General features: G+C 44.7%; 1 protein-coding gene across 2 annotated transcripts in view; it reads left to right on the top strand.

The window, feature by feature from the left end:
* The window catches only part of LOC124151882 (lactase-phlorizin hydrolase-like), a 52,727-nt gene that overhangs the window by 5,472 nt on the left and 20,953 nt on the right, over nucleotides 1-26,302 (top strand). For both annotated transcript variants that reach the window (XR_006863425.2, XM_046524564.2), the window contains exons 2-18: nucleotides 4,580-4,710; nucleotides 5,918-6,172; nucleotides 6,854-7,037; nucleotides 9,934-10,167; nucleotides 11,327-11,456; nucleotides 12,700-12,848; nucleotides 13,215-13,553; nucleotides 14,083-14,213; nucleotides 15,289-15,549; nucleotides 16,172-16,355; nucleotides 16,790-17,035; nucleotides 17,377-17,509; nucleotides 18,514-18,698; nucleotides 23,199-23,528; nucleotides 24,236-24,354; nucleotides 24,825-25,082; nucleotides 25,451-25,637. Coding sequence is in view for 1 of the 2 variants with exons in the window: in XM_046524564.2 (XP_046380520.2) it covers nucleotides 4,580-4,710; nucleotides 5,918-6,172; nucleotides 6,854-7,037; nucleotides 9,934-10,167; nucleotides 11,327-11,456; nucleotides 12,700-12,848; nucleotides 13,215-13,553; nucleotides 14,083-14,213; nucleotides 15,289-15,549; nucleotides 16,172-16,355; nucleotides 16,790-17,035; nucleotides 17,377-17,509; nucleotides 18,514-18,698; nucleotides 23,199-23,528; nucleotides 24,236-24,354; nucleotides 24,825-25,082; nucleotides 25,451-25,637 (3,456 nt within the window). In the remaining variant the exon portion in view is untranslated. The remainder of the gene's footprint in view (nucleotides 1-4,579; nucleotides 4,711-5,917; nucleotides 6,173-6,853; nucleotides 7,038-9,933; nucleotides 10,168-11,326; nucleotides 11,457-12,699; nucleotides 12,849-13,214; nucleotides 13,554-14,082; nucleotides 14,214-15,288; nucleotides 15,550-16,171; nucleotides 16,356-16,789; nucleotides 17,036-17,376; nucleotides 17,510-18,513; nucleotides 18,699-23,198; nucleotides 23,529-24,235; nucleotides 24,355-24,824; nucleotides 25,083-25,450; nucleotides 25,638-26,302) is intronic.

Here is a 26,302-nt window from a genome sequence, read left to right as displayed (position 1 = left end):
ACATTTCAGCGACTCAAAAGCTACTGTTTTCGGATGTTTTTATACATGATTTATCACATATTTGTATGGCAGATTGTGTTAATTTGCAAAAGGTTAAGATAAAAGTAAGTTAAACATCAAAATATTGAAAAACAGACTCCATGTCCCTTATGGGCCACCGTACAAACGATTGTGACGACTTGAATCATCGTCCCGATGCAAGAGTGTCCATTGGCAAAAAGCAAAGCCTAGTTTCTACCCTTGCCATGTCAAACCTGATTGTGTTGGCTTGATCGTGGCGCATCCCGTGTATGACACGAGTTGTGTCCCTTGCGATGGAAACGCGACATCCAATAAGATCGTTGTTCTTATTTCGAATGGACTTCACAAAGATGACAGCCATAGGCAGACGACCTGGTCAATCAGAAAACGAAAGGATTTGAGGTTCATTCCTGACAGGCAAACAAAATGACAGATTACCACAGTAAAGATACTTATTACTGCCGCATGTCATCTTAAAATAAAATAACAGAGACATACAGACGAGTGGCACTACACACTCTCAAGAAACACTACAACATAACACGCTGCAATATGACACTGCATCTCAGTCACTGCGATAGGCGTTCATTACAAAAACATTAAGTTTTAATTAAAATATATAAAATCTGACGACTGAAAACTTTGAACCACGACACGAAAATATATGATTTTGCTTTAGCTTCAGTTTTAAATGTTTTAGAATATAATGAAACAGTTAGACAGTCTAGTTTGTATAATCTGTATTCTTCGGTGGACATGGAGCGAAAAGGTTTTTTTTGGAGAAAAGATCAACTCAGCTGACAAAGGATCTTAAAACCAGATTGATCTCAAGAAAGAATGATGTCTCGGAAATGTAACATTTATCGAATAGAAAATCAAAGGTTGTTTACATTTCAAGCGTTGACCCCCGATCAGGGTAGTACTGCCTTGATCGTTCAGTGAATGTGTCTTTGAGATTGAATGTTCTTGAATTCGCTGGTGGGTAGGTACTTCACAAAGAGTTTAGACTTCTCTTTAGCGTCTGTCGTCGGAGCCACGCGCGGTGAAAGAAATTTTCTACTGAGAGGTAACAAAAACAGTTATCAAACATTATTCCTCAATGGACGAGCGGCCGATAGTTGAATAATGAAAGATTTGCGCTGGCCTGATTGGGATTTTGACACCAAAGAGAACAATCAGTATATAGACACATTTAAAGCCAAGGCTGGGGCTTTTCACAATGTCGGAATAATAGAATGAGTTCTCACGATGACTCAGGTTTATAGTCTTGTCAGAGACTAAAAACCTGAGTCATCGTGAGAATTCATTCAGACCGCTATTCCTACCAGACCGCAATCCCTCCATCCCATACAGACCGCCATCCCTCACTGACCACCATCCCGTACAGACCACCATCCCTCACAGACCACCATCCCTTACAGACCACCATCCCCCACAGACCACCATCCCCCACAGACCACCATCCCCCACAGACCACCATCCCTTACAGACCACCATCCCTCACTGTCCACCATCCCTCACTGACCGCCATCCCTCACTGACCACCATCCCATACAGACCGCCATCCCTCACTGACCACCATCCCTCACTGACCACCATCCCTTACTGACCACCACCCCTTACAGACCACCATCCCTCACTGACCACCATCCCTTACTGACCACCATCCCTCACTGTCCACCATCCCATACAGACCACCATCCCTCACTGTCCACCATCCCATACTGACCACCATCCCTTACTGTCCACCATCCCTTACTGACCACCATCCCTCACTGACCACTATCCCTCACTGACCACTATCCCTCACTGTCCACCATCCCTCACTGACCACCATCCCTCACTGACCACTATCCCTCACTGACCACTATCCCTCACTGACCACTATCCCTCACTGACCACCATCCCTCACTGACCACCATCCCTCACTGACCACCATCCCGTACAGACCACCATCCCTCACTGACCGCCATCCCTTACCGACCACCATCCCTTACTGATCACCATCCCTCACTGACCACCATCCCGTACAGATCACCATCCCTCACTGACCACCATTCCGTACAGATCGCCATCCCTCACTGACCACCATCCCTTACTAACCACCATCCCATACAGACCGCCATCACTTACAGACCACCATCCCTCACTGACCACCATCCCTCACTGACCACCATCCCTCACTGACCACCAACCCATACAGACCGTCATGTGAGCTGCTGTTCTGGATACAGTTTATGTTTGAGTTGTTTGTCACTACGTGTAAGCTGCTGTTCAGGATATAGTATATGTTTGACGTGTTTGACAGGACGTGTAAGCTGCTGTTCAGGATACAGTATATGTTTGAGGTGTTTGACAGGACGTGTAAGCTGTTGTTCAGGATACAGTATATGTTTGACGTGTTTGACAGGACGTGTAAGCTGCTGTTCAGGATACAGTATATGTTTGAGGTGTTTGACAGGACGTGTAAACTGTTGTTCGGGATACAGTATATGTTTGAGGTGTTTGACAGGACGTGTAAACTGCTGTTCTGGACACAGTGTATGTTTGAGGTGTTTGACAGGACGTGTAAGCTGCTGTTCAGGATACAGTATATGTTTGAGGTGTTTGACAGGACGTGTAAGCTGCTGTTCTTGGTACAGTTTATGTTTGAGGTGTTTGACAGGACGTGTAAGCTGCTGTTCTGGACACAGTATATGTTTGAGGTGTTTGACAGGACGTGTAAGCTGCTTTTCAGGATACAGTTTATGTTTGAGTTGTTTGTCACTACGTGTAAGCTGCTGTTCAGGATACAGTATATGTTTGACGTGTTTGACAGGACGTGTAAGCTGCTGTTCAGGATACAGTATATGTTTGAGGTGTTTGACAGGACGTGTAAGCTGTTGTTCGGGATACAGTATATGTTTGACGTGTTTGACAGGACGTGTAAACTGCTGTTCCGGATACAGTATATGTTTGAAGTGTTTGACAGGACGTGTAAGCTGCTCTTCTGGATACAGAATATGTTTGAGGTGTTTGACAGGACGTGTAAGCTGCTGTTCTTGGTACAGTTTATGTTTGAGGTGTTTGATAGGACGTGTAAGCTGCTCTTCTGGATACAGAATATGTTTGAGGTGTTTGACAGGACGTGTAAGCTGTTGTTCGGGATACAGTATATGTTTGAGGTGTTTGACAGGACGTGTAAACTGCTGTTCTGGATACAGTATATGTTTGAGGTGTTTGACAGGACGTGTAAGCTGCTGTTCTTGGTACAGTTTATGTTTGAGGTGTTTGAGAGGACGTGTAAGCTGCTGTTCTGGATACAGAATATGTTTGAGGTGTTTGACGTGACGTGTAATCTGCTGTTCTGGATACAGTGTATGTTTGAGGTGTTTGACAGGACGTGTAAGCTGCTGTTCAGGATACAGTATATGTTTGAGGTGTTTGACAGGACGTGTAAGCTGTTGTTCTGGATACAATATATGTTTGAGGTGTTTGACAGGACGTGTAAACGACTGTTCTGGATACCGTATATGTTTGAGGTGTTTGACAGGACGTGTAAGCTGTTGTTCTGGATACAGTTTATGTTTGAGGTGTTTGACAGGACGTGTAAGCTGCTCTTCTGGATACAGAATATGTTTGAGGTGTTTGACAGGACGTGTAAGCTGCTGTTCTGAATACAGTATATGTTTGAGGTGTTTGACAGGACGTGTAAGCTGCTGTTCACGATACAGTATATGTTTGAGGTGTTTGACAGGACGTGTAAGCTGCTGTTCTTGGTACAGGATATGTTTGAGGTGTTTGACAGGACGTGTAATCTGCTGTTCTGGATACAGAATATGTTTGAGTTGTTTGACAGGACGTGTAAGCTGCTGTTCTGGATACAGAATATGTTTGATGTGTTTGACAGGACGTGTAATCTGCTCTTCTGGATACAGAATATGTTTGAGGTGTTTGACAGGACGTGTAAGCTGCTGTTCTTGGTACAGTTTATGTTTGAGGTGTTTGACAGGATGTGTAATCTGCTGTTCTGGACACAGTGTATCTTTGAGGTGTTTGACAGGACGTGTAAGCTGCTGTTCTTGGTACAGTTTATGTTTGAGGTGTTTGACAGGACGTGTAAGCTGCTGTTCTTGGTACAGTTTATGTTTGAGGTGTTTGACAGGATGTGTAATCTGCTGTTCTGGACACAGTGTATCTTTGAGGTGTTTGACAGGACGTGTAAGCTGCTGTTCTTGGTACAGTTTATGTTTGAGGTGTTTGACAGGACGTGTAAACGGCTGTTCAGGATACAGTATATGTTTGAGGTGTTTGACAGGACGTGTAAGCTGTTGTTCTGGACACAGTGTATGTTTGAGGTGTTTGACAGGACGTGTAAACTGCTGTTCTGGATACAGAATATGTTTGAGGTGTTTGACAGGACGTGTAATCTGCTGTTCTGGACACAGTGTATGTTTGAGGTGTTTGACAGGACGTGTAATCTGCTGTTCAGGATACAGTATATGTTTGAGGTGTTTGACAGGACGTGTAAGCTGCTGTTCTGGATACAGTGTATGTTTGAGGTGTTTGACTGTTCCAGGACGAGGCCCCAGTGTTTGGGACACCTACTCACGCGCACCTGGCCGCACCCGCGGGGGCGCCACCCCTGACGTCTCCGCCGACAGCTACAACCACTACATCGAGGACATCGAGCTGCTGAAGAGTCTCGGCGTATGTACACAGTATCACATTCCCCATCCCATGTACACCCAGTGTATACTATACCAGGGAACCTGTAGGGTACTGGGACGGGTACTTGAGTCCTTGAGTATCTCCACCCGACTCGTGATCCACAACTCCAATAAGGTTTTATCTGAATAATGTATATTTAATTGGTGATCGAGATGGGACATACGAAACCTGCTTCTATCATTAGGATGTAAGCGATAGGAACATACTCCGGATCCTGGCGGCTACCTGGACATTTTGTGTCAAATATTCAGAGTTGCAGTTACAGGTCACGACTGAAGGTCAAATAAAACACGATAGCTCTGCTAGGTTTTTTGAAAAGTTGCCGATCTAAAATATATCAAACATGTCAACACGTTGTAACAAAATGCCCATCGTTTTTTTTCTTCACTTGTTTCCCGCCATGCACTACAGTTGACTTCATCTCTAAGATATTTTGTTGATCAATAAGAACCTCATTAAAATCAGATCTGGCACTACGATACGATACCAACACGTTGCGAGGACATGTGACCAATGCTCCATGGAATCAGTAACCAGCCAATCAGCGTCAAGGCGGGCGAAGCATTCAAAACAACATGTCGAAAACTCGAAAACTACGGAAACTTCCGAAAGGCAGTATTTAGGTCTGCGGTGTATGTACACCCTGTCATTTCTGAGCGCCAAGGAGTCTGTGTACTCAATTTACCTTTTGGCTGACATCTGAATCCGATCCAAGTTTCCTTTAGATTGTCAAAGTCAACGTTTGCCAAGATGTTAAAATGTGAGACAGACAGTACAACCAAAGCTCATATATGGGAGCTTCCGATTCAAACGCCCAGTGCAAAACCAGTGCGTTCTATCTTATATCTGCGGAAAGCCACATCGCCTAAATTCCCCGTGCAAACTCACTCACTCGCTCGCTCGCTCGCCCGCCCGCCCACCCACTCACCCACCCACTCACTCACTCACTCACTCACTCACTCACTCACTCACTCACTCACTCACTCACTCACTCACTCTCTCACCCACCCACCCACTCACCCACTCACTCACTCACCCACTCACTCACTCACCCACTCACTCACTCACTCACTCACTCACTCACTCACTCACTCACTCACTCACTCACTCACTCTCTCACCCACCCACCCACTCACCCACTCACTCACTCACCCACTTACCCACTCACTCACTCTTGTTGGTGCAGGTGTCCTCCTACCATCTGTCGCTGTCCTGGTCTCGTCTCAACCAGGAAGGTGCGGGAACCCTGAATCAGGATGGCGTAAAGTACTACACAGAGCTGCTGCAGGCGTTGAGGGACGCCCACATAGAGCCTTATGTGACGCTGTACTACTTGGATCTCCCCGAGGCCCTGGAGAGGACAGGAGGCTGGCTGAATGAGGACACCGTGGACAACTTCACGGCGTATGCCGAACAATGTTTTAATCTTTTTGGATCAAATGTATGTGAACCCAACTCTAGATGTCACTGATTTATATGACACGGGTCGGGCTATAATCCCCCTTGTGAGGGTTTTATGAGCAAAATCCTGCGTGTGAAGTTATTTGACTAATGTTAGGTAGAATAGCTCTTCAGCAACCCATGCTTGCCGTAAAAGGCGACTAAGCTTGTCGTAAGAGACGACTAACGGGCTCGAAGGGTCAGGCTCACTGACTTGGTTGATGCATTTCATCGTATCCCAATTGCGTGGATCGATGCTCATGATGTCAATCACTGGATTGTCTGGTCCAGACTCGATTATTTACAAAGCGCCGACATATAGCTGGAATATTGCTGGGTGCGGCGTTAAACAACAAAGAAACAAACAAACATGAGCCATGGCAAATTAACTAAAGTCATACGACAGAAATCGGTTATTCTTTAACTTCTGTTGAGTGGTATATACTGAATGCTTTGAAAAAACATATACACAAGGAATGACGAGTTGTAATTACGATCTCTAAATGAGTTTTCATTATCCTTTATAGACCTTCGCGGAATTTGTCCCCGATTCACAGCTATAATACAACACACATGCGCTGACGACAGTATATCGTATACACATTCGTATTGAATAGCAGATAGAGAGTATGTGATAACCATGATATTGACGGTTCCTTCAAAGCTGCGCTCGTGGTTCCAGGTGACGTACTGGGTCACAATGCATGACCCGCACACCGTGGCCTGGAGGGGGTACGGCGAGGCGTCCGCTCCCCCGGGGAAGTGGGAACCAGGGACCAATCCCTACATCGCCGCCAGACACCTCATCCTTGCCCATGCACGTGCTCTAAGTGTATACAAGAGCTTGGATGAATCTGTGTCCGGAGGTAAGACTATCTGTGTGACATAAGAGCATGTATGTACTGACAGACGGAGGTAACACTATCTGTGTAACATAAGAGAATGTATGTGCTGACAGACGGTGGTAACACTATCTGTGTAACATAAGAGCATGTATGTACTGACAGACGGAGGTAACACTATCTGTGTAACATAAGAGCATGTATGTACTGACAGACGGAGGTAACACTATCTGTGTGGCATGTGTAACATAAGAGCATGTATGTGCTGACAGATGGAGGTAACACTATCTGTGTGGCATGTGTAACATAAGAGCATGTATGTACTGACAGACGGAGGTAACACTATCTGTGTAACATAAGAGCATGTATGTACTGACAGACGGAGGTAACACTATCTGTGTGGCATGTGTAACATAAGAGCATGTATGTGCTGACAGATGGAGGTAACACTATCTGTGTGGCATGTGTAACATAAGAGCATGTATGTACTGACAGACGGAGGTAACACTATCTGTGTAACATAAGAGCATGTATGTACTGACAGACGGAGGTAACACTATCTGTGGGATATGTGTAACATAAGAGCATGTATGTGCTGACAGATGGAGGTAACACTATCTGTGTAACATAAGAGCATGTATGTACTGACAGACGGAGGTAACACTATCTGTGTGACATGTGTAACATAAGAGCATGTATGTACTGACAGACGGAGGTAACACTATCTGTGTGGCATGTGTAACATAAGAGCATGTATGTACTGACAGACGGAGGTAACACTATCTGTGTAACATAAGAGCATGTATGTACTGACAGACGGAGGTAACACTATCTGTGTGACATGTGTAACATAAGAGCATGTATGTACTGACAGACGGAGGTAACACTATCTGTGCGGCATGTGTAACATAAGAGCATGTATGTACTGACAGACGGAGGTAACACTATCTGTGCGGCATGTGTAACATAAGAACATGTATGTACTGACAGACGGAGGTAACACTATCTGTGCGGCATGTGTAACATAAGAGCATGTATGTACTGACAGACGGAGGTAACACTATATGTGTGACATGTGTAACATAAGAGAATGTATGTACTGACAGACGGAGGTAACACTATCTGTGTGGCATGTGTAACATAAGAGCATGTATGTACTGACAGACGGAGGTAACACTATCTGTGCGGCATGTGTAACATAAGAGCATGTATGTACTGACAGACGGAGGTAACACTATCTGTGTGACATGTGTAACATAAGAGCATGTATGTACTGACAGATGGAGGTAACACTATCTGTGTAACATGTGTAACATGTGTAACATAAGAGCATGTATGTACTGACAGATGGAGGTAACACTATCTGTGTGGCATGTGTAACATAAGAGCATGTATGTACTGACAGATGGAGGTAACACTATCTGTGTAACATGTGTAACATAAGAGCATGTATGTACTGACAGACGGAGGTAACACTATCTGTGTGACATGTGTAACATAAGAGCATGTATGTGCTGACAGATGGAGGTAACACTATCTGTGTAACATAAGAGCATGTATGTACTGACAGACGGAGGTAACACTATCTGTGTGACATGTGTAACATAAGAGCATGTATGTACTGACAGATGGAGGTAACACTATCTGTGTAACATGTGTAACATAAGAGCATGTATGTACTGACAGACGGAGGTAACACTATCTGTGTGACATGTGTAACATAAGAGCATGTATGTACTGACAGACGGAGGTAACACTATCTGTGTGACATGTGTAACATAAGAGCATGTATGTACTGACAGATGGAGGTAACACTATCTGTGTAACATGTGTAACATAAGAGCATGTATGTACTGACAGACGGAGGTAACACTATCTGTGTGACATGTGTAACATAAGAGCATGTATGTACTGACAGATGGAGGTAACACTATCTGTGTAACATGTGTAACATAAGAGCATGTATGTACTGACAGACGGAGGTAACACTATCTGTGTGACATGTGTAACATAAGAGCATGTATGTACTGACAGATGGAGGTAACACTATCTGTGTAACATGTGTAACATAAGAACATGTATGTACTGACAGATGGAGGTAACACTATCTGTGCGGCATGTGTAACATAAGAGCATGTATGTACTGACAGACGGAGGTAACACTATCTGTGCGGCATGTGTAACATAAGAGCATGTATGTGCTGACAGACGGAGGTAACACTATCTGTGCGACATGTGTAACATAAGAGCATGTATGTGCTGACAGACGGATCACATCATACTCACTCACTCACTCACTCACGTACGGCATCCGCTGGTCCGCTGGACTGTGGTTTGATTCCCTCCGAGCCTGGTGCGCAAAGAATCCATGCTCCTGATATATATGAACTACAGTTCCAAATGACTTTAAACCCGCTCACACTGGACTAGTGAGTAGGATACGATTAATACTATTTGTAATTGTCAGTTACCTCCTGTATGAATGAATGTTTCAATGCGTTCAGCGTCTGGTTTCTTTTGACTGTGTAGACTAGTGGTTAAAGTGCTGGTTCGTGGCGCGCAAGTCCTGGGTTCGATTCCCAAAGTGGGAACAATGTTTGAAATCCCTCCAGGTGTCCTAAGCTGTGATATTGCTGGAACATCGTAAACAACAGATAGCTCATTTCTATATTATCCAAACATCAAAATAATTGAATAACAGAACGTGGTCGCATTTAGGGAATAAGTACACGGATATGTAGACATTTAAAGAACAAATTACACACATATTAGGACATTTAGGGAATAAATACATCTATATTAAGGCATTTACGCAAGAATTGCACCTATATTTAGATAACTAAAATACCCTTTATTGTTTCGTGTCACACAAGCAAGCCATGTAACTTGTCATGCAACTATGTTTTTCTTTATGTTACAGGTCAAATAGGCATCTCCTTAAGCACCGACGTGTTCGAGCCCGAAGATCCGACACACTCAGGCGACCTTCTAAGTGCCGAGAGAGCCAGACAATTTCACATTGGATGGTTCGCCAATCCCATATTTCACGGGCAGTACCCGGATGTAATGACATCTCAAATCGAGGCTAAAAGTAACCAGATGGGAAAACCCTCCCGGCTTCCTGACATCCGGGCAGCTCTTCAGAGTATTCCAAGTGAGGACACACATCGGTCTGATACCACGCGGTGTTTCTCACCACTGATATGGTTTCCCCATACAATAATTCCACATATATATGTAGGTCATGCTGATGTAGACTCAGCGAGTTGCTATCTGTCAGTCCGCTCCTCACAAGCACATAAGTAAAAGCGACAAAACCATTTTCATAATCATAAGAAATCAATATTCGATTCCGATTATATCATACGCATGTGTTTATGAATCCATTTCAAACAGTGATGATGCCAGGTGTTTGGGAAACGGTTAGCCTGTCCTGTCCCACCCGTGACACCCGTCACGTACAAACACAAAACCTAGTCAGTTGTTCACCTGAAAAAGACACAGGAACATATGATGCAAGTACAAACATGGGGTTGTATCGGACTTCATGGTCACCGATGCGACAAATTTGTAAATGTCCTCCACATGTCTACCATTTAACGTTTTGAAAGCTTCACTAAGGCCTTGATGTTGTAACCCTGATCAAACATGTTGTGAGCAAGACAACTCTTTGAAATCTTCCTCGAAAGAACATGTTAGATTTTATCTCAAAAGTTGACTGTTGGAAAGTTGTCATCCCTCTTGTCACTCGGTCTTGTGAAGAGTCTTGTCACTCGGTCTTGTGGAGAGTCTTGTCACTCGGTCTTGTGAAGAGTCTTGTCACTCGGTCTTGTGGAGAGTCTTGTCACTCGGTCTTGTGGAGAGTCTTGTCACTCGGCCTTGTGGAGAGTCTTGTCACTGAATCTTTCTGCATATATCCAAGTATGATACAGATTAGGCGTTCTCACTTGTCTCCTTTATATCTGGTTCAGGTGGGTAAATCAGTGGAAGGGAATTGGCCATTTAATGATTATTGAACGATATCAGATCATCAGTATATCCGAAGCTTAAGTTAAACTTCTTGGCTTCGAAGTCCCCAATCCGAGCGGATATCCAGATTCATATACGTTAAGAAAAAGATCAGCAAGAAGGAGAGCTCAATCGGTGCCCATGGGGATGCCTTCTTCTTGCCTAAATATCTTAACCAAAAATAATTTTACACGGTATTAATCCAAAGAGTATTAATTCCACTTGCCATATATGTGTAGTATGTATGAAGGCTGTTGTTGTCAACAACAGAGCACAGGATAGTGTTACTTATATTTCTTGAACAGATTCGGGTGAAACTGACTTTCTCGTCGTGACCTACACCTCATCATATCACGTGACCCACGAGGAACGGCCAAATATTGAAGCGAGTTATCAGGACGACCAGGACATCCGTAGGACGGAGAAGTGGTCAGAGTAAGTATATGTGTATATTTCTCTATGTATACGTATATGATGCAAGGTCAAGGTCAAGGTATGCATATAGGGACGACGTCAGTAAAATCTGGGAGAACGAATTTTAAGAGGGAGTAGGCCTAGGTTAACTGATGATTCCTGCGAGTTTGATTCAGGCATCTCTTTTGGGAGTCTGGCGCATTAATTTTATGATGCAAAGCTGTCAAGCAGTGGATTTTTATGGGAGCGTTGCGGTGATGGGCGTGGTGGGGAGATGGGCGTGGTGGAGAGATGGGAGCGTTGGGGAGATGGGCGTGGTAGGGAGATGGGCGTGGTGGGGAGATGGGCGTGGTAGGGAGATGGGAGTGGTGGGGAGATGGGCGTGGTGAGGAGATGGGCGTGGTGGGGAGATGGGCGTGGTGAGGAGATAGGCGTGGAGGTGAATTGATCAGTGGTTGGGTGATGGGCGTGGTGGAGAGATGGGAGTGGTGGGGAGGTGGGAGCGTAGGGGTAATGGGCGTGGTGGAGGGATGGGAGTGGTGGGGAGGTGGGAGCGTAGGGGTGATGGGCATGGTGGAGGGGTGGGAGTGGTGGGGAGGTGGGAGCGTAGGGGTGATGGGCGTGGTGGAGGGATGGGAGTGGTGGGGAGGTGGGAGCGTAGGGGTGATGGGCGTGGTGGAGGGATGGGAGTGGTGGGGAGGTGGGAGCGTAGGGGTGATGGGTGTGGTGGGGAGATGGGCGTGGTGGGGAGATGGGAGCGTAGGGGTGATGGGCGTGGTGGAGGGATGGGAGTGGTGGGGAGGTGGGAGCGTAGGGGTGATGGGCGTGGTGGAGGGATTGGAGTGGTGGGGAGGTGGGAGCGTAGGGGTGATGGGAGTGGTGGAGGGATGGGAGTGGTGGGGAGGTGGGAGCGTAGGGGTGATGGGCGTGGTGGAGGGATGGGAGTGGTGGGGAGGTGGGAGCGTAGGGGTGATGGGTGTGGTGGGGAGATGGGCTCGGTGGTGAGATGGGAGTGGTTGGGAGATGGGAGTGGTTGGGAGATGGGCGTGGTGGTGAGATGGGAGTGGTTGGGAAATGGACGTGGTGGTGAGATGGGCGTGGTGGAGAGATGGGAGTGGTGGAGGCTGTACACTTTGTTAAACGACACATTTTTTAAGACACTCGGGCGTGAAAGGAAAAGTAATGATGAATATTATATGAACATGAGTGATGACACGTACAGGTTCGATGGGGAGTGTCATGTATGTACGGTGTCCTGTTTCAGAGATGGTGTGAGGAACGCCTTAAAATGGTTGCATGGAAAATACAACGTCACTGTCCACGTAACCGGAAGCGTCGCCACTCACAATGCGACGCTTAAAGATGCCCATCGCATCCATTACTTCAAATGGCACATTGATCAAGTTTTGAAAGGTACTTCGCAAGTTTCTATAAACTATTCTGTGATTTACTGACATGCGACAGCGATTAGAAGAAACGCAAAGCTGTCCACACATTCCCGGAGTACTTGGTGTTTCTTCAACTCATTCCCTGCTGCAATTAAAGCAAACATGATATCTGCAACAATAAGTCGACACGTAGATTTAAGAAGGATTCATATGACATAATGATAATACATGCACTATATATTAAACAACAACGCGTTATAAAGAGTGCGCCAATGGCCACGAGATGTGTGATATGATTTATTAGGCTTTGTTGATTAAGCATTAAACTGCATTGAATACGTTTATTACGACGACCTTGACCTAAACGACGCCATCTTGAATATTCTTGCAGCAATAAACCTGGACAGTTGCAACATCACCGGCTACGTCGCCAGGCCATTACTGGACGGCTTCCAATGGTCCGAAGGCTACTGTACCAAAGGAGGACTGTTCTCGGTAGACTTCTCAGATCCCGCGAGACCACGTACACCACGTGCCTCCTCTCGCCATTTCTCGCAGATAGTGGGAGACAACGGGATCCTGCCCGGGTATCGCGGTCTTGGGGGCGTGGCGTCCGGCATCGTGGCGTATGAGGATGACACGGAGATCTATTTTGACGACTTCCCCGAGGACTTTGTGTGGGCTGCTGCCACCTCGGCATATCAGATCGAAGGAGCGTGGAATGAGGACGGTAGGTGGGAAGATTGCTTGTATACACACACGGGAAGTGAGTTGCAGGTGCTGTGAGAATGCGGGGCATGATAACAGCGCCACCTATATGTATTCAGTGAGGTGAGGTGAACTGGTGTTTAAAGTCGCGTCCAAGATCACTTGCGACTTGCATGCACGTGCGTGTGTGTGTTTATAGTGCTAGCACCCTGATATACCATGCCGCTGTTTAACATGAATACCACGCCCAGACAGGCTTATTTTAGGTCCGTAATGCCGAGCGCCAGACAGGGTAACAACAAGTGCCATCTCATAGCTTCTTTTGGTATGAAGCGGTCGGGGATCTAACCCCGGACCTTCCGCTCTCCGGGCGGACGCTCTACCACTTGACCACTGAGGCGGTCCACATGCATTTAGTAGTAGTAGTAGTAGTACCTTATGCTTTACCTTTCTGACTTTACTATACACCATTTGCATTTACGCCAGCAGAATCAAGCCAACGGTCATCCTTGATGTATCTGTAGCTGTACCTGTTTTGTCATATGTTGCAGGTAAGGGAGAGAGCATTTGGGACCGACTGGTGCACACACCTGGCAACGTCTACAACAACGACACCGGCGACGTCGCCTGCGACAGCTACAACAAATACAAAGAAGACGTGAAGCTCCTGAAGAATCTGCATGTATGAAGACATGATATGGATAACACCTTCTTTGTTGTATCTAGCGACCTTTCAGGATTTGAAAATCCATCGATATGTGCTAATACTCCATGCTGACACGTTGCGTAGCTCTTGTATTTAGAGGACGATCCATGCAGCGATCTTGCCACTGCGCCTTCCGTTGTAGAGTTACGACAGTTTGGGAGCAAAAGGATCAGTCTGTGATGTTCTGAAATCACCAGTTGAGGAACTTTTCGTCATTTGGTGGATTTCGATTGTTCAGAGTAGCAAGAGCTGATGTATTGTCTGAATATTTGTTCCATCACTGTGTCAAACAAGTACTATCACTGTGTCAAACAAGTACTATCACTGTGTCAAACAAGTACTATCACTGTGTCAAACAAGTACTATCACTGTGTCACACAAGTTCCATCACTGCGTCACACAAGACGTAGTACCGTCAGTGTGTCACACAAGTACCGTCACTATGTCACACATCTGTGTGTCACGTGATGTGAGAATGATGTCATATGACTGCTCGTGCATAATTCCGATATTGCAGTGTGGCCTTCACAAGTCACTAAAGTAGCCGTGAAATTACACAACCGAGAAAGCAGCAATATGAAAAACGCTGAATTGAAACCCAACCTTGAACCCTAAAATTAACTGCTTGTTCGGTGACTACTTGTAGTAAAGTCTCGCCGTCTTTCATATGTCAATATCTGCCATGTCGTTTCCTGAAAAGTTGCGGAAACTTACAAATTGCAGAGAGTCTTATGCCATACATTGTAAAGGTAAACAAGCGGGCACCTGCACCCCACAGGGGCCACGCGCACAGTGTACGTACTACAAACAATTCTGGTTTATTTTTCATGTTATTTGAAAAAAATGTTTTGTCAATATATGAAATAAGAAATATAAACTTGTGAAAGTAGGGATGTGTTTCAAGAGTAACTTGGGGGATCCACGAGTCTAATCACTACCGACCGTCACTTGTTCTCCTAAATGTGCACGACCTCATCACCAAGACATGGTTAGTCTTAATGCCAGGAGATGGCGCATTGTGTTTCAGCAATATGTCTGGTGTTGTTTGCAGGTGACCGACTATCGGTTCTCCATTGCCTGGACCCGCCTGGTGCCCACGGGGAGGATAGCTGATGGCGTCAGTGCCGCGGGGATCACCTACTACCACAGACTGATTGATGAACTCCTTGCCAACGGGATTCGACCCATGGTCACTCTGTACCACTGGGATCTGCCTCAAGTCCTCGAGGACAGCGGTGGCTGGCTGAACGAGTCGATTGTTGACGACTTTGTGGATTATGCCAATTTGACCTTCTTTGAATATGGCAACAAGGTAACGCCAGTGTGTGAGTAAGCAGAGGCGTAGGCGAGTGAGTGAGTGGATGCGTAGGTGAGTGAGTGAGTAGAGGCGTAGGCGAGTGAGTGAGTGGATGCGTAGGTGAGTGAGTGTGTAGATACGTATGTGAGTGAGTGAGTAGATGCGTAGGCGAGTGAGTGAGTGGACGCGTAGGTGAGTGAGTGAGTGGATGCGTAGGTGGGTGAGTGAGCGGGTGAGTGAGTGAGTGAGTGAGTGGATGCGTCGGTGAGTGAGTGAGTGAGTAGATGCGAAGGCGAGTGAGTGAGTGGATGCGTAGGGGAGTGAGTGAGTGGATGCGTAGGCGAGTGAGTGAGTGGATGCGTAGGTGAGTGAGTGAGTAGATGCCTATGTGAGTGGATGCGTAGGTGAGTGAGTGAGTGGATGCGTAGGCGAGTGAGTGAGTGGATGCGTCGCGTCTCACTCTTCCAACGATCAGGACCAATGTCCTTGTTTAATGTCTTTAAAGTACTGGAGGTAGGCCGACTCGCATTAATTACATGACGTATTTTCGAGCTAAGGGTACCATTCGTATTAACTGGGTGACGCGTTAATTTCCTGATTTGCAGTACTGATGTGTGAATGTGTCTCACTGTGACAGGTGCCCTTCTGGATTACATTCAACGAGCCGCCAATCATCTCCATCCTCGGGTACGGGGAGGGGGCGTTTGCTCCCAAGAAGAGGGACCTGACGCAGAATCCCTACATCGTGGCGAGGCATCTGATCCTGGCTCACGCGAAAACTTTTCACCTCTACAATAACACCTACAGAGCCTCACAGTCAGGTTAGTTCACTCACTCACTCACTCCATACTATTTCAATCATGTTGTATGTTGCTTGGTGGGGAATAAGGCTGTATGTAGCATGATGGTCTTATTCCATATTTGTGAAATGTTAGACGTATTTTAACGTATTTTACCTCGCTCTGTGTCTCAGGGCCAGTTGTCACTCACTCAACCACTCACTCACTCAGGGGCGGTCGGGTAGCCTAGTGGTTAAAGCGTTCGCTCATCACGCCGAAGACCCGGGTTCGATTCCCGACATGTGTGAAGCCCATTTCTGGGCTGGATATTGCTGGAATATTGCTAAAAGCGGCGTAAAACCATTCTCACTCACTCACTCACTCACTCACTCACTCAAACATGAATGGAGTGAGTGCATTTCGATGACTTTATTGAGTGGTCCCGCATATTCTATCTTCACATTTCTGGGAAACAGGCATCATTGGCATCACTGTGAACTATGGGTGGAGCGAGCCGAGAGACCCCCTGGACATGGCGGACATCCATGCAGCGGAGAGGTCTATCGAGTTCTACGGGGGAATATACGGCCACCCCATCTACGTGGACGGCGACTTCCCCCCTGTCGTGAAGCAACAGGTGGCCATGAAAAATCGGGCTGCCAACTGGACCAGCTCCCCAAGACTGCCGCCATTCTCAGAGGAGGAGAAGGCACTTGTCATGGGTAAGTGTTGAAACAGACAACTGGACCAGCTCCCCAAGACTGCCGCCATTCTCAGAGGAGGAGAAGGCACTTGTCATGGGTAAGTGTTGAAACAGACAACTGGGCGAGCTCCCCAAGACTGCCGCCATTCTCAGAGGAGAAGGCACTTGTCAAGGGTAAGTGTTGAAACAGACAACTGGGCGAGCTCCCCAAGACTGCCGCCCATCTCAGAGGAGGAGAAGGCACTTGTCAAGGGTAAGTGTTGAAACAGACAACTGGACCAGCTCTCCAAGACTGCCGCCCTTCTCAGAGGAGGAGAAGGCACATGCACACTGATGTGAAGACGTAATGTTTTATTGCAGGAACCTACGACTTCCTAGGCCTGAACTTCTATACAGCCAACATCGCGTACAACAACGTTCAGAACGTCAGCGACCCCCCCAACATCTACAACGACCAAGACAATGGCGCATACCAGGACCCCAGCTGGCTAGGGTGAGAACGAGTCACGTTTTATACCCTTTATACCCGGCCTACCCCGACCTACCCACATTGCTTGCCCTTGTTAAACTGCTTTATACTCAGCCTACCCCGACCTACCCACATTGTTGGCCCTTGTTGCACTGCTTTATACCAACCCTGCACTGACCTACCCACATTGTTGGCCCTTGTTTCACTGCTTTATACTCGGCCTACCCCGACCTACCCACATTGTTGGCCCTTTTTGCACTGCTTTATACTCGGCCTACCCCGACCAACCCACATTGTTGGCCCGTGTTGCACTGCTTTATACTCAGCCTACCCCGACCTACCCACATTGTTGGCCCTTGTTGCACTGCTTTATACTCGGCCTACCCAGACCTACCCACATTGTTGGCTCTTGTTTCACTGCTTTATACTCTGCCTACCTCGTCCTACCCACATTGTTGGCTCTTGTTTCACTGCTTTATACTCTGCCTACCTCGTCCTACCCACATTGTTGGCCCTTGTGACACTGCTTTATACTCTGCCTACCTCGTCCTACCCACATTGTTGGCCCTTGTGACACTGCTTTATACTCTGCCTACCTCGACCTACCCACATTGTTGACCCTTTTTGCACTGCTTTATACCCGGCCTACCCCGACCTAACGGGTGTGACTATGCATAGACACGGGAAGATGCAGCAACTCATGCTTGTCGCAATGGCGACTGACGGAACCGACTTGGTTCATGCGTGCCATTGTGTCCCAATTGCGTTGATCGATGCTCATGATGTCAATCACTGGATTGTCTGGTCCAGGATCGATTACTTAGAGACCGCCGTCATATAGCTGGAATATTGCTTACAGGTGCGTTAAACAAGAAACAAATATCAGTTTAAGTCCTAGATTCACTCGGCTGATAACCTGTGTGTTCACACTAATTACCAACTACATATATATAATGAACATGGACACAAATGAAGACGAGCCAGCACTGTAGAACTTGTGACCATTGCTCGAGTCGTGTGTCTCACAGATCCGGATCCGACTGGCTGAAGGTCACACCATTTGGGCTGCGTAAAATGCTGAACTGGTTCAAGTACCATTACAACAACGTACCGGTTTACATAACCGAAAACGGTGTGTCGGACCGGAATGGAACCCTGTATGATGAACACCGTGTGCGATTCCTCCGCCACTACATCAACGAAGTGCTGAAAGGTACGGTTGTGTCAGGGGTGACCACAGAAGTGCTGAAAGGTACGGTTGTGTCACGGATGGCCACAGAAGTGCTGAAACGTACGGTTGTGTCAGGGGTGACCACAGAATGAACAAGCATCATAGCTCCCCATGTTGCTGCAACCATGCATTCTAACAGTAGTGAATACACAGTGCCAGTTAGAACAGGAGATCTGGCTGATCAAAGGCTTCAGCAGATTTGACGCCCCCTGTCGGACAAGCCTTCTTTTGTCAGACATCAGTTATTCTAGCACTGTCAAATCTGCAAGAAACACACGTAGCATACCTTTACAGTAGAACAAGTTATATAAGTAACAGTTCACACTGAAATGAGAGAATGGTGTACAAGTAAAATTGTTGTACATTGAAAACAAGGATTAATACAAGAACAATCGTTCTACACTGACACGAGAGACTGAAAGTATGGATATGTTATCTAACAAGAAACGTTTAGCATTGAAAAGTGAGCGGATTCTAAAAATGACATTAAAGACAGAGAAGGTTTATAGTAGAAAGAATGTTTTACATTACAAGCAAAATGCTATATAAGTACATTAATTATACACTGAAGACAGAGGTTCATACAAGTAACATAGTTGTACGTTGAACACGGAGAAGGTTTATACAAGTAACATAGTTGTACGTTGAACACAGAGAAGGTTTATAGAAGTAACATAGTTGTACGTTAAACACGGAGAAGGTTTATACAAGTAACATAGTTGTACATTGAACACAGAGAAGGTTTATACAAGTAACATAGTTGTACGTTGAACACAGAGAAGGTTTATAGAAGTAACATAGTTGTACGTTGAACACAGAGAAGGTTCATACAAGTAACATAGTTGTACATTGAACATGGAGAAGGTTAATACAAGTAACATAGTTGTACACTGAACACGGAGAAGGTTGATACAAGTAACATAGTTGTACGTTGAACACAGAGAAGGTTCATACAAGTAACATAGTTGTACGTTGAACACAGATAAGGTTCATACAAGTCACATAGTTGTACGTTGAACACAGAGAAGGTTCATACAAATAACATAGTTGTACGTTGAACACGGAGAAGGTTTATACAAGTAACATAGTTGTACGTTGAACACAGAGAAGGTTCATACAAGTAACATAGTTTTACGTTGAACACAGATAAGGTTCATACAAGTCACATAGTTGTACGTTGAACACAGAGAAGGTTCATACAAATAACATAGTTGTACGTTGAACACGGAGAAGGTTTATACAAGTAACATAGTTGTACGTTGAACATAGAGAAGGTTCATACAAGTAACATAGTTGTACATTGAACACAGAGAAGGTTTATACAAGTAACATAGTTGTACGTTTAACACGGAGAAGGTTTATACAAGTAACATAGTTGTACGTTTAACACGGAGAAGGTTTATACAAGTAACATAGTTGTACGTTGAACACAGAGAAGGTTTATAGAAATAACATGGTTGTACGTTGAACACAGAGAAGGTTTATAGAAGTAACATAGTTGTACGTTGAACACGGAGAAGGTTTATAGAAGTAACATAGTTGTACGTTGAACACGGAGAAGGTTTATAGAAGTAACATAGTTGTACGTTGAACACAGAGAAGGTTTATAGAAGTAACATAGTTGTACGTTGAACACAGAGAAGGTTTATAGAAGTAACATAGTTGTACGTTGAACACGGAGAAGGTTTAAAGAAGTAACATAGTTGTACGTTAAACACGGAGAAGGTTTATAGAAGTAACATAGTTGTACGTTAAACACGGAGAAGGTTTATAGAAGTAACATAGTTGTACGTTAAACACGGAGAAGGTTTATAGAAGTAACATAGTTGTACATAAACACGGAGAAGGTTTATACAAGTAACATAGTTGTACGTTGAACACAGAGAAGGTTTATAGAAGTAACATAGTTGTACGTTGAACACGGAGAAGGTTTATAGAAGTAACATAGTTGTACGTTGAACACAGAGAAGGTTTATAGAAGTAACATAGTTGTACGTTGAACACAGAGAAGGTTTATACAAGTAACATAGTTGTACGTTGAACACGGAGAAGGTTTATAGAAGTAACATAGTTGTACGTTAAACACGGAGAAGGTTTATACAAGTAACATAGTTGTACGTTGAACACGGAGAAGGTTTATAGAAGTAACATAGTTGTACGTTGAACACGGAGAAGGTTTATAGAAGTAACATAGTTGTACGTTGAACACGGAGAAGGTTTATAGAAGTAACATAGTTGTACGTTGAACACGGAGAAGGTTTATAGAAGTAACATAGTTGTACGTTAAACACGGAGAAGGTTTATAGAAGTAACATAGTTGTACGTTAAACACGGAGAAGGTTTATACAAGTAACATAGTTGTACGTTGAACACAGAGAAGGTTTATAGAAGTAACATAGTTGTACGTTAAACACAGAGAAGGTTTATAGAAGTAACATAGTTGTACGTTGAACACGGAGAAGGTTTATAGAAGTAACATAGTTGTACGTTGAACACGGAGAAGGTTTATACAAGTAACATAGTTGTACGTTGAACACAGAGAAGGTTTATACAAGTAACATAGTTGTACGTTAAACACGGAGAAGGTTTATAGAAGTAACATAGTTGTACGTTGAACACGGAGAAGGTTTATAGAAGTAACATAGTTGTACGTTAAACACGGAGAAGGTTTATAGAAGTAACATAGTTGTACGTTGAACACGGAGAAGGTTTATAGAAGTAACATAGTTGTACGTTGAACACGGAGAAGGTTTATAGAAGTAACATGGTTGTACGTTGAACACGGAGAAGGTTTATAGAAGTAACATAGTTGTACGTTGAACACGGAGAAGGTTTATAGAAGTAACATAGTTGTACGTTGAACGCAGAGAAGGTTTATAGAAGTAACATTGTTGTACATTGAACACAGAGAAGGTTTATACAAGTAACATAGTTGTACGTTGAACACAGAGAAGGTTTATAGAAGTAACATAGTTGTACGTTGAACACAGAGAAGGTTTATAGAAGTAACATAGTTGTACGTTGAACACAGAGAAGGTTTATACAAGTAACATAGTTGTACGTTGAACACAGAGAAGGTTTATAGAAGTAACATAGTTGTACTTTGAACACAGAGAAGGTTTATACAAGTAACATAGTTGTACGTTGAACACAGAGAAGGTTTATAGAAGTAACATAGTTGTACGTTGAACACAGAGAAGGTTTATACAAGTAACATAGTTGTACGTTGAACACAGAGAAGGTTTATACAAGTAACATAGTTGTATGTTGAACACAGAGAAGGTTTATAGAAGTAACATAGTTGTACGTTGAACACAGAGAAGGTTTATAGAAGTAACATAGTTGTACGTTAAACACGGAGAAGGTTTATAGAAGTAACATGGTTGTATGTTGAACACGGAGAAGGTTTATAGAAGTAACATAGTTGTACGTTGAACACAGAGAAGGTTTATAGAAGTAACATAGTTGTACGTTGAACACGGAGAAGGTTTATAGAAGTAACATAGTTGTACGTTGAACACGGAGAAGGTCTATAGAAGTAACATAGTTGTACGTTGAACACGGAGAAGGGTTATAGAAGTAACATAGTTGTACGTTGAACACAGAGAAGGTTTATAGAAGTAACATAGTTGTATGTTGAACACGGAGAAGGTTTATAGAAGTAACATTGTTGTACATTGAACACAGAGAAGGTTTATACAAGTAACATAGTTGTACATTAAACACGGAGAAGGTTTATAGAAGTAACATAGTTGTACGTTAAACACGTAGAAGGTTTATAGAAGTAACATGGTTGTACGTTGAACACGGAGAAGGTTTATAGAAGTAACATAGTTGTACGTTGAACACGGAGAAGGTTTATAGAAGTAACATAGTTGTACGTTAAACACGGAGAAGGTTTATAGAAGTAACATAGTTGTACGTTGAACACGGAGAAGGTTTATAGAAGTAACATAGTTGTACGTTGAACACGGAGAAGGTTTATAGAAGTAACATAGTTGTACGTTGAACACAGAGAAGGTTCATACAAGTAACATAGTTGTACGTTAAACACGGAGAAGGTTTATAGAAGTAACATAGTTGTACGTTGAACATAGAGAAGGTTCATACAAGTAACATAGCTGACGTTGAACACGGAGAAGGTTCATACAAGTAACATAGTTGTACGTTGAACATATGGTAGATATCAAAATAGGGAACTTTTTGAAAGCTTTACTGACGCCTTGAATGTTTTAACCTGGGTCAAACAACTTCTCACCAGAGAGGCTTCTGACGCTGGTCTTTCAAATCTTTGTAGAAAGAACATGCTCGATTGTATTCAAATGTTGTGAAATGTAAACACCAAAGGCTGGAGCTGCTGGAATATTGCTCGACGTCAAGGGAGAGTTGACTTTTGGAAAGTTGAAGTCATCCCTCTTGTCACAGAGTCGTGTGGGGAGTGTTCCAGTCAACCACCTGGTAACTATCTGATTCTATCTTCAGCTATCAAGCTGGACAAGTGCAACGTGAAGGGATACACAGCTTGGTCTCTGATGGACAACTTCGAGTGGTTGGCGGGTTATCGCGAGATGTTTGGCATCCATCACGTCAACTTCTCACATCCAGACAGACCCCGCACCCCAAAGTCTTCCGCTAAATGGTATACAGGTCTCATCGATGACAACGCGTACCGACCAGGCTACTCTCGGCCCGGGGGTCGTGGCACTGCCGTCAAGACAGTTAATGACTTCTATTATAGTACTTTCCCTGAAGACTTCATATGGGCGGCGGCCTCTTCGTCCTTCCAGATTGAAGGAGCCTTTGATGCTGACGGTGAGTGTTATACATTTGACGTTGACGGTGAGCATTATAATTTGACGTTGAACGTGTTGAGTGTTTTGCCTTTAACGCTCATGGTGCGCGTTATAATTTGAGGTTGATTTTGGTGAGTATCATGCCGTTGATGCTGATGATGAGCGATATAATTTGACGTTGATTGTGGTGAGTGTTATGCCTTTGGTGGTGACGTTGGCGTTATATTCTGACGTTGATAGTCGGCGTTCTACATTTGACGTTGACTTATGCGAACGTTATACATTTGTTGGTGATGGTTGAAACTGTTATGCCTTTGACGTTGACGTTAACTACAGATCAGGCAAACCACTGGCGGAAATGGTAACGATACACTCGACGGGACACGCAAGCATCCCTGTCACATAGTCTGACCAACTCACCGAATATCTTGGCCTCGCATGACCAGCAATGGGGTGCTGGGGACCAAGTATAATCAGGGTCACATTTCTTATTTCTTCAATTGATATGTGTCTAATGTCATATATATATTTGCAAGGGGTGGTGGGGTAACCTAGTGCTTCAAACGTTTGCTCGTCACGTTGAAGTCCCGGGTCTGATTCCCACATAGGTACATGGTGTCCAACGCCGTGGTATTGCTGGTATAATGAATTGTAAAATCATTCTCACTCACTCACTCACTCACTCACTCACTCACTCACTCACTTACTCGCTGTATCTGCCTCCAGGCCGTGGTGAAAGCATCTGGGACAACTTCGCGCGAGTCGACAACAACCACACGGGGAAGATTGCATGTGACAGTTACCACAAATACCAAGATGACGTCAATCTCCTGAAAAACATGGGGGTAAGTGGCTCCACAGGGACTCATCAAGCATTGTGTCCATGGTACACATCCCTAGCATACCTGAGTCTCTGAAACTGATCACATTCTGGATGGTGTTGGGTCTACCACTGTTTCAAGACCATATATATGCATTCAACTTTTCGAATTTGACTATTCTTTTGGAAACCATAATAAATTATTGTCAACATCCAGCATGTAGTGTGACTACATGTTTGGTGTAATACCTAAGGCAAAAACATTTTTTTAACATTTTCTGGAACAATACAATTTTTTTTAAAACACACCATAGGCTACCTTTCCAGAACATCAAATGCTTCGTGCCTTTAGATTTGTACACCGATATCAACACGCAGCGGCCGCGGGTGCACAATAACATTGTTACATTTCCAAACTGAACTTCTTGATGTGGTAAGAGTATTGTCTGGAGAGTTTTAACCTTTAGTTTTAATTTTTTCCAAACCTTTGTTCAGGTCAGTCATTACCGGTTTTCCATCGCCTGGTCCCGAATATTTCCTGATGGTACTCTCAGGTCGAAGAACCAGGGAGGAATCAACTACTACCACCGGTTGATCGACGCCCTGCTGGTGGCGGGCATCAAGCCCATGGTCACTTTGTACCACTGGGACCTGCCACAAGCCCTGCAGGACCAGGGAGGCTGGACCAACGCATCCATCATCGCAAACTTCAGGGATTATGCCGACGTTTGCTTTGAAGAATACGTCGGCAAGGTCTGTATTTCATTGTCCTTGCTTTCGAGTCCTTTCAGAAGTTCTTATTTTTTTTCATCATAAAAAACTTTAACGTATTTCTTAAAGGTTTCTCTGTACTCTTAAACGGCAGAATTTCTGCACTTATACATATAAGGCGGAGTTAAAAAAATAAAAGATCCTTTTCAGTTTCAACAAAATCAGTAAGTGCACTATGGTGGATTTCTCGTCCATCACCTGGTTTGGGCATGCTTGGCTTTCAACTCCCTGAAAATCAAAGCTTTCTATATAACCGCAAAATCTATCAACCACTCTCTCGGCCTGTTCAGACTCAAACAATATTCACCCTCTGAGGTCAATATGTTCATCACTGTGCTTAATGCGTGCAGGTGGATTACTGGATCACCTTCAACGAGCCGTGGGTGTTCACGGTCCTAGGGCTGGGGACGGGCGACATGGCCCCGGGGCACAGGAATATAGGGGACGAGCCCTACCTAGGGGCCCACAACGTCTTGCTGGCACATGCTGAGGGGTACCACCTGTTTGGCAACAAATACAGGGCGCAAAATCCGGAAGGTAAACAGATTTACTTCAGATGTTTGTCGCTAGAGGAGACCCTTGCTTGTTTAGTATCATCTGTTCATAAGCGTCTCGGTCGGATGGTACAAGGAGTTTATGATGGTGTATATTTGTGTATGTTTTTGTATGCTGGTGAATGTTCGAGTAGTCTCCATGACAGTGCTTCACAGATGTAGTTGTTGTATGTACTTGCAGTGGGTGTGTTACCCGTAATCCTGTCAGGTGTACACAAGGCTGGCAGATGTCCATACACTGAGCGAGTGAGTGAGTGAGTGTTTGAGTGAGTGTTTGAGTGTTTGAGTGAGTGAGTATGTGAGTGAGTGAGTGAGTGTGTGAATGAGTGAGTGTGAGTGAGTGAGTGAGCGAGTGGCTGAGTGAGTGAGTGAGTGAGTGAGTGAGTGTGTGAGTGAGTGTGTGAGTGAGTGTGTGAATGAGTGAGTGAGTGAGTGTGAGTGAGTGAGTGAGTGAGTGTGTGAGTGAGTGTTTGAGTGAGTGAGTGTTTGAGTGAGTGAGTGAGTGAGTGAGCCAGTGGCTGAGTGAGTGAGTGAGTGAGTGAGTGAGTGAGTGTGTGAGTGAGTGTGTGAATGAGTGAGTGAGTGTGAGTGAGTGAGTGAGTGAGTGAGCGAGTGGCTGAGTGAGTGAGTGAGTGAGTGTTTGAGTGA

Source organism: Haliotis rufescens, unplaced genomic scaffold (assembly GCF_023055435.1).
Source record: "Haliotis rufescens isolate VD_foot unplaced genomic scaffold, xgHalRufe1.0.p SCAF_15, whole genome shotgun sequence".
Lineage (NCBI taxonomy): Eukaryota > Metazoa > Mollusca > Gastropoda > Lepetellida > Haliotidae > Haliotis > Haliotis rufescens.
This window is presented reverse-complemented; position numbering and strand designations above follow the sequence as displayed.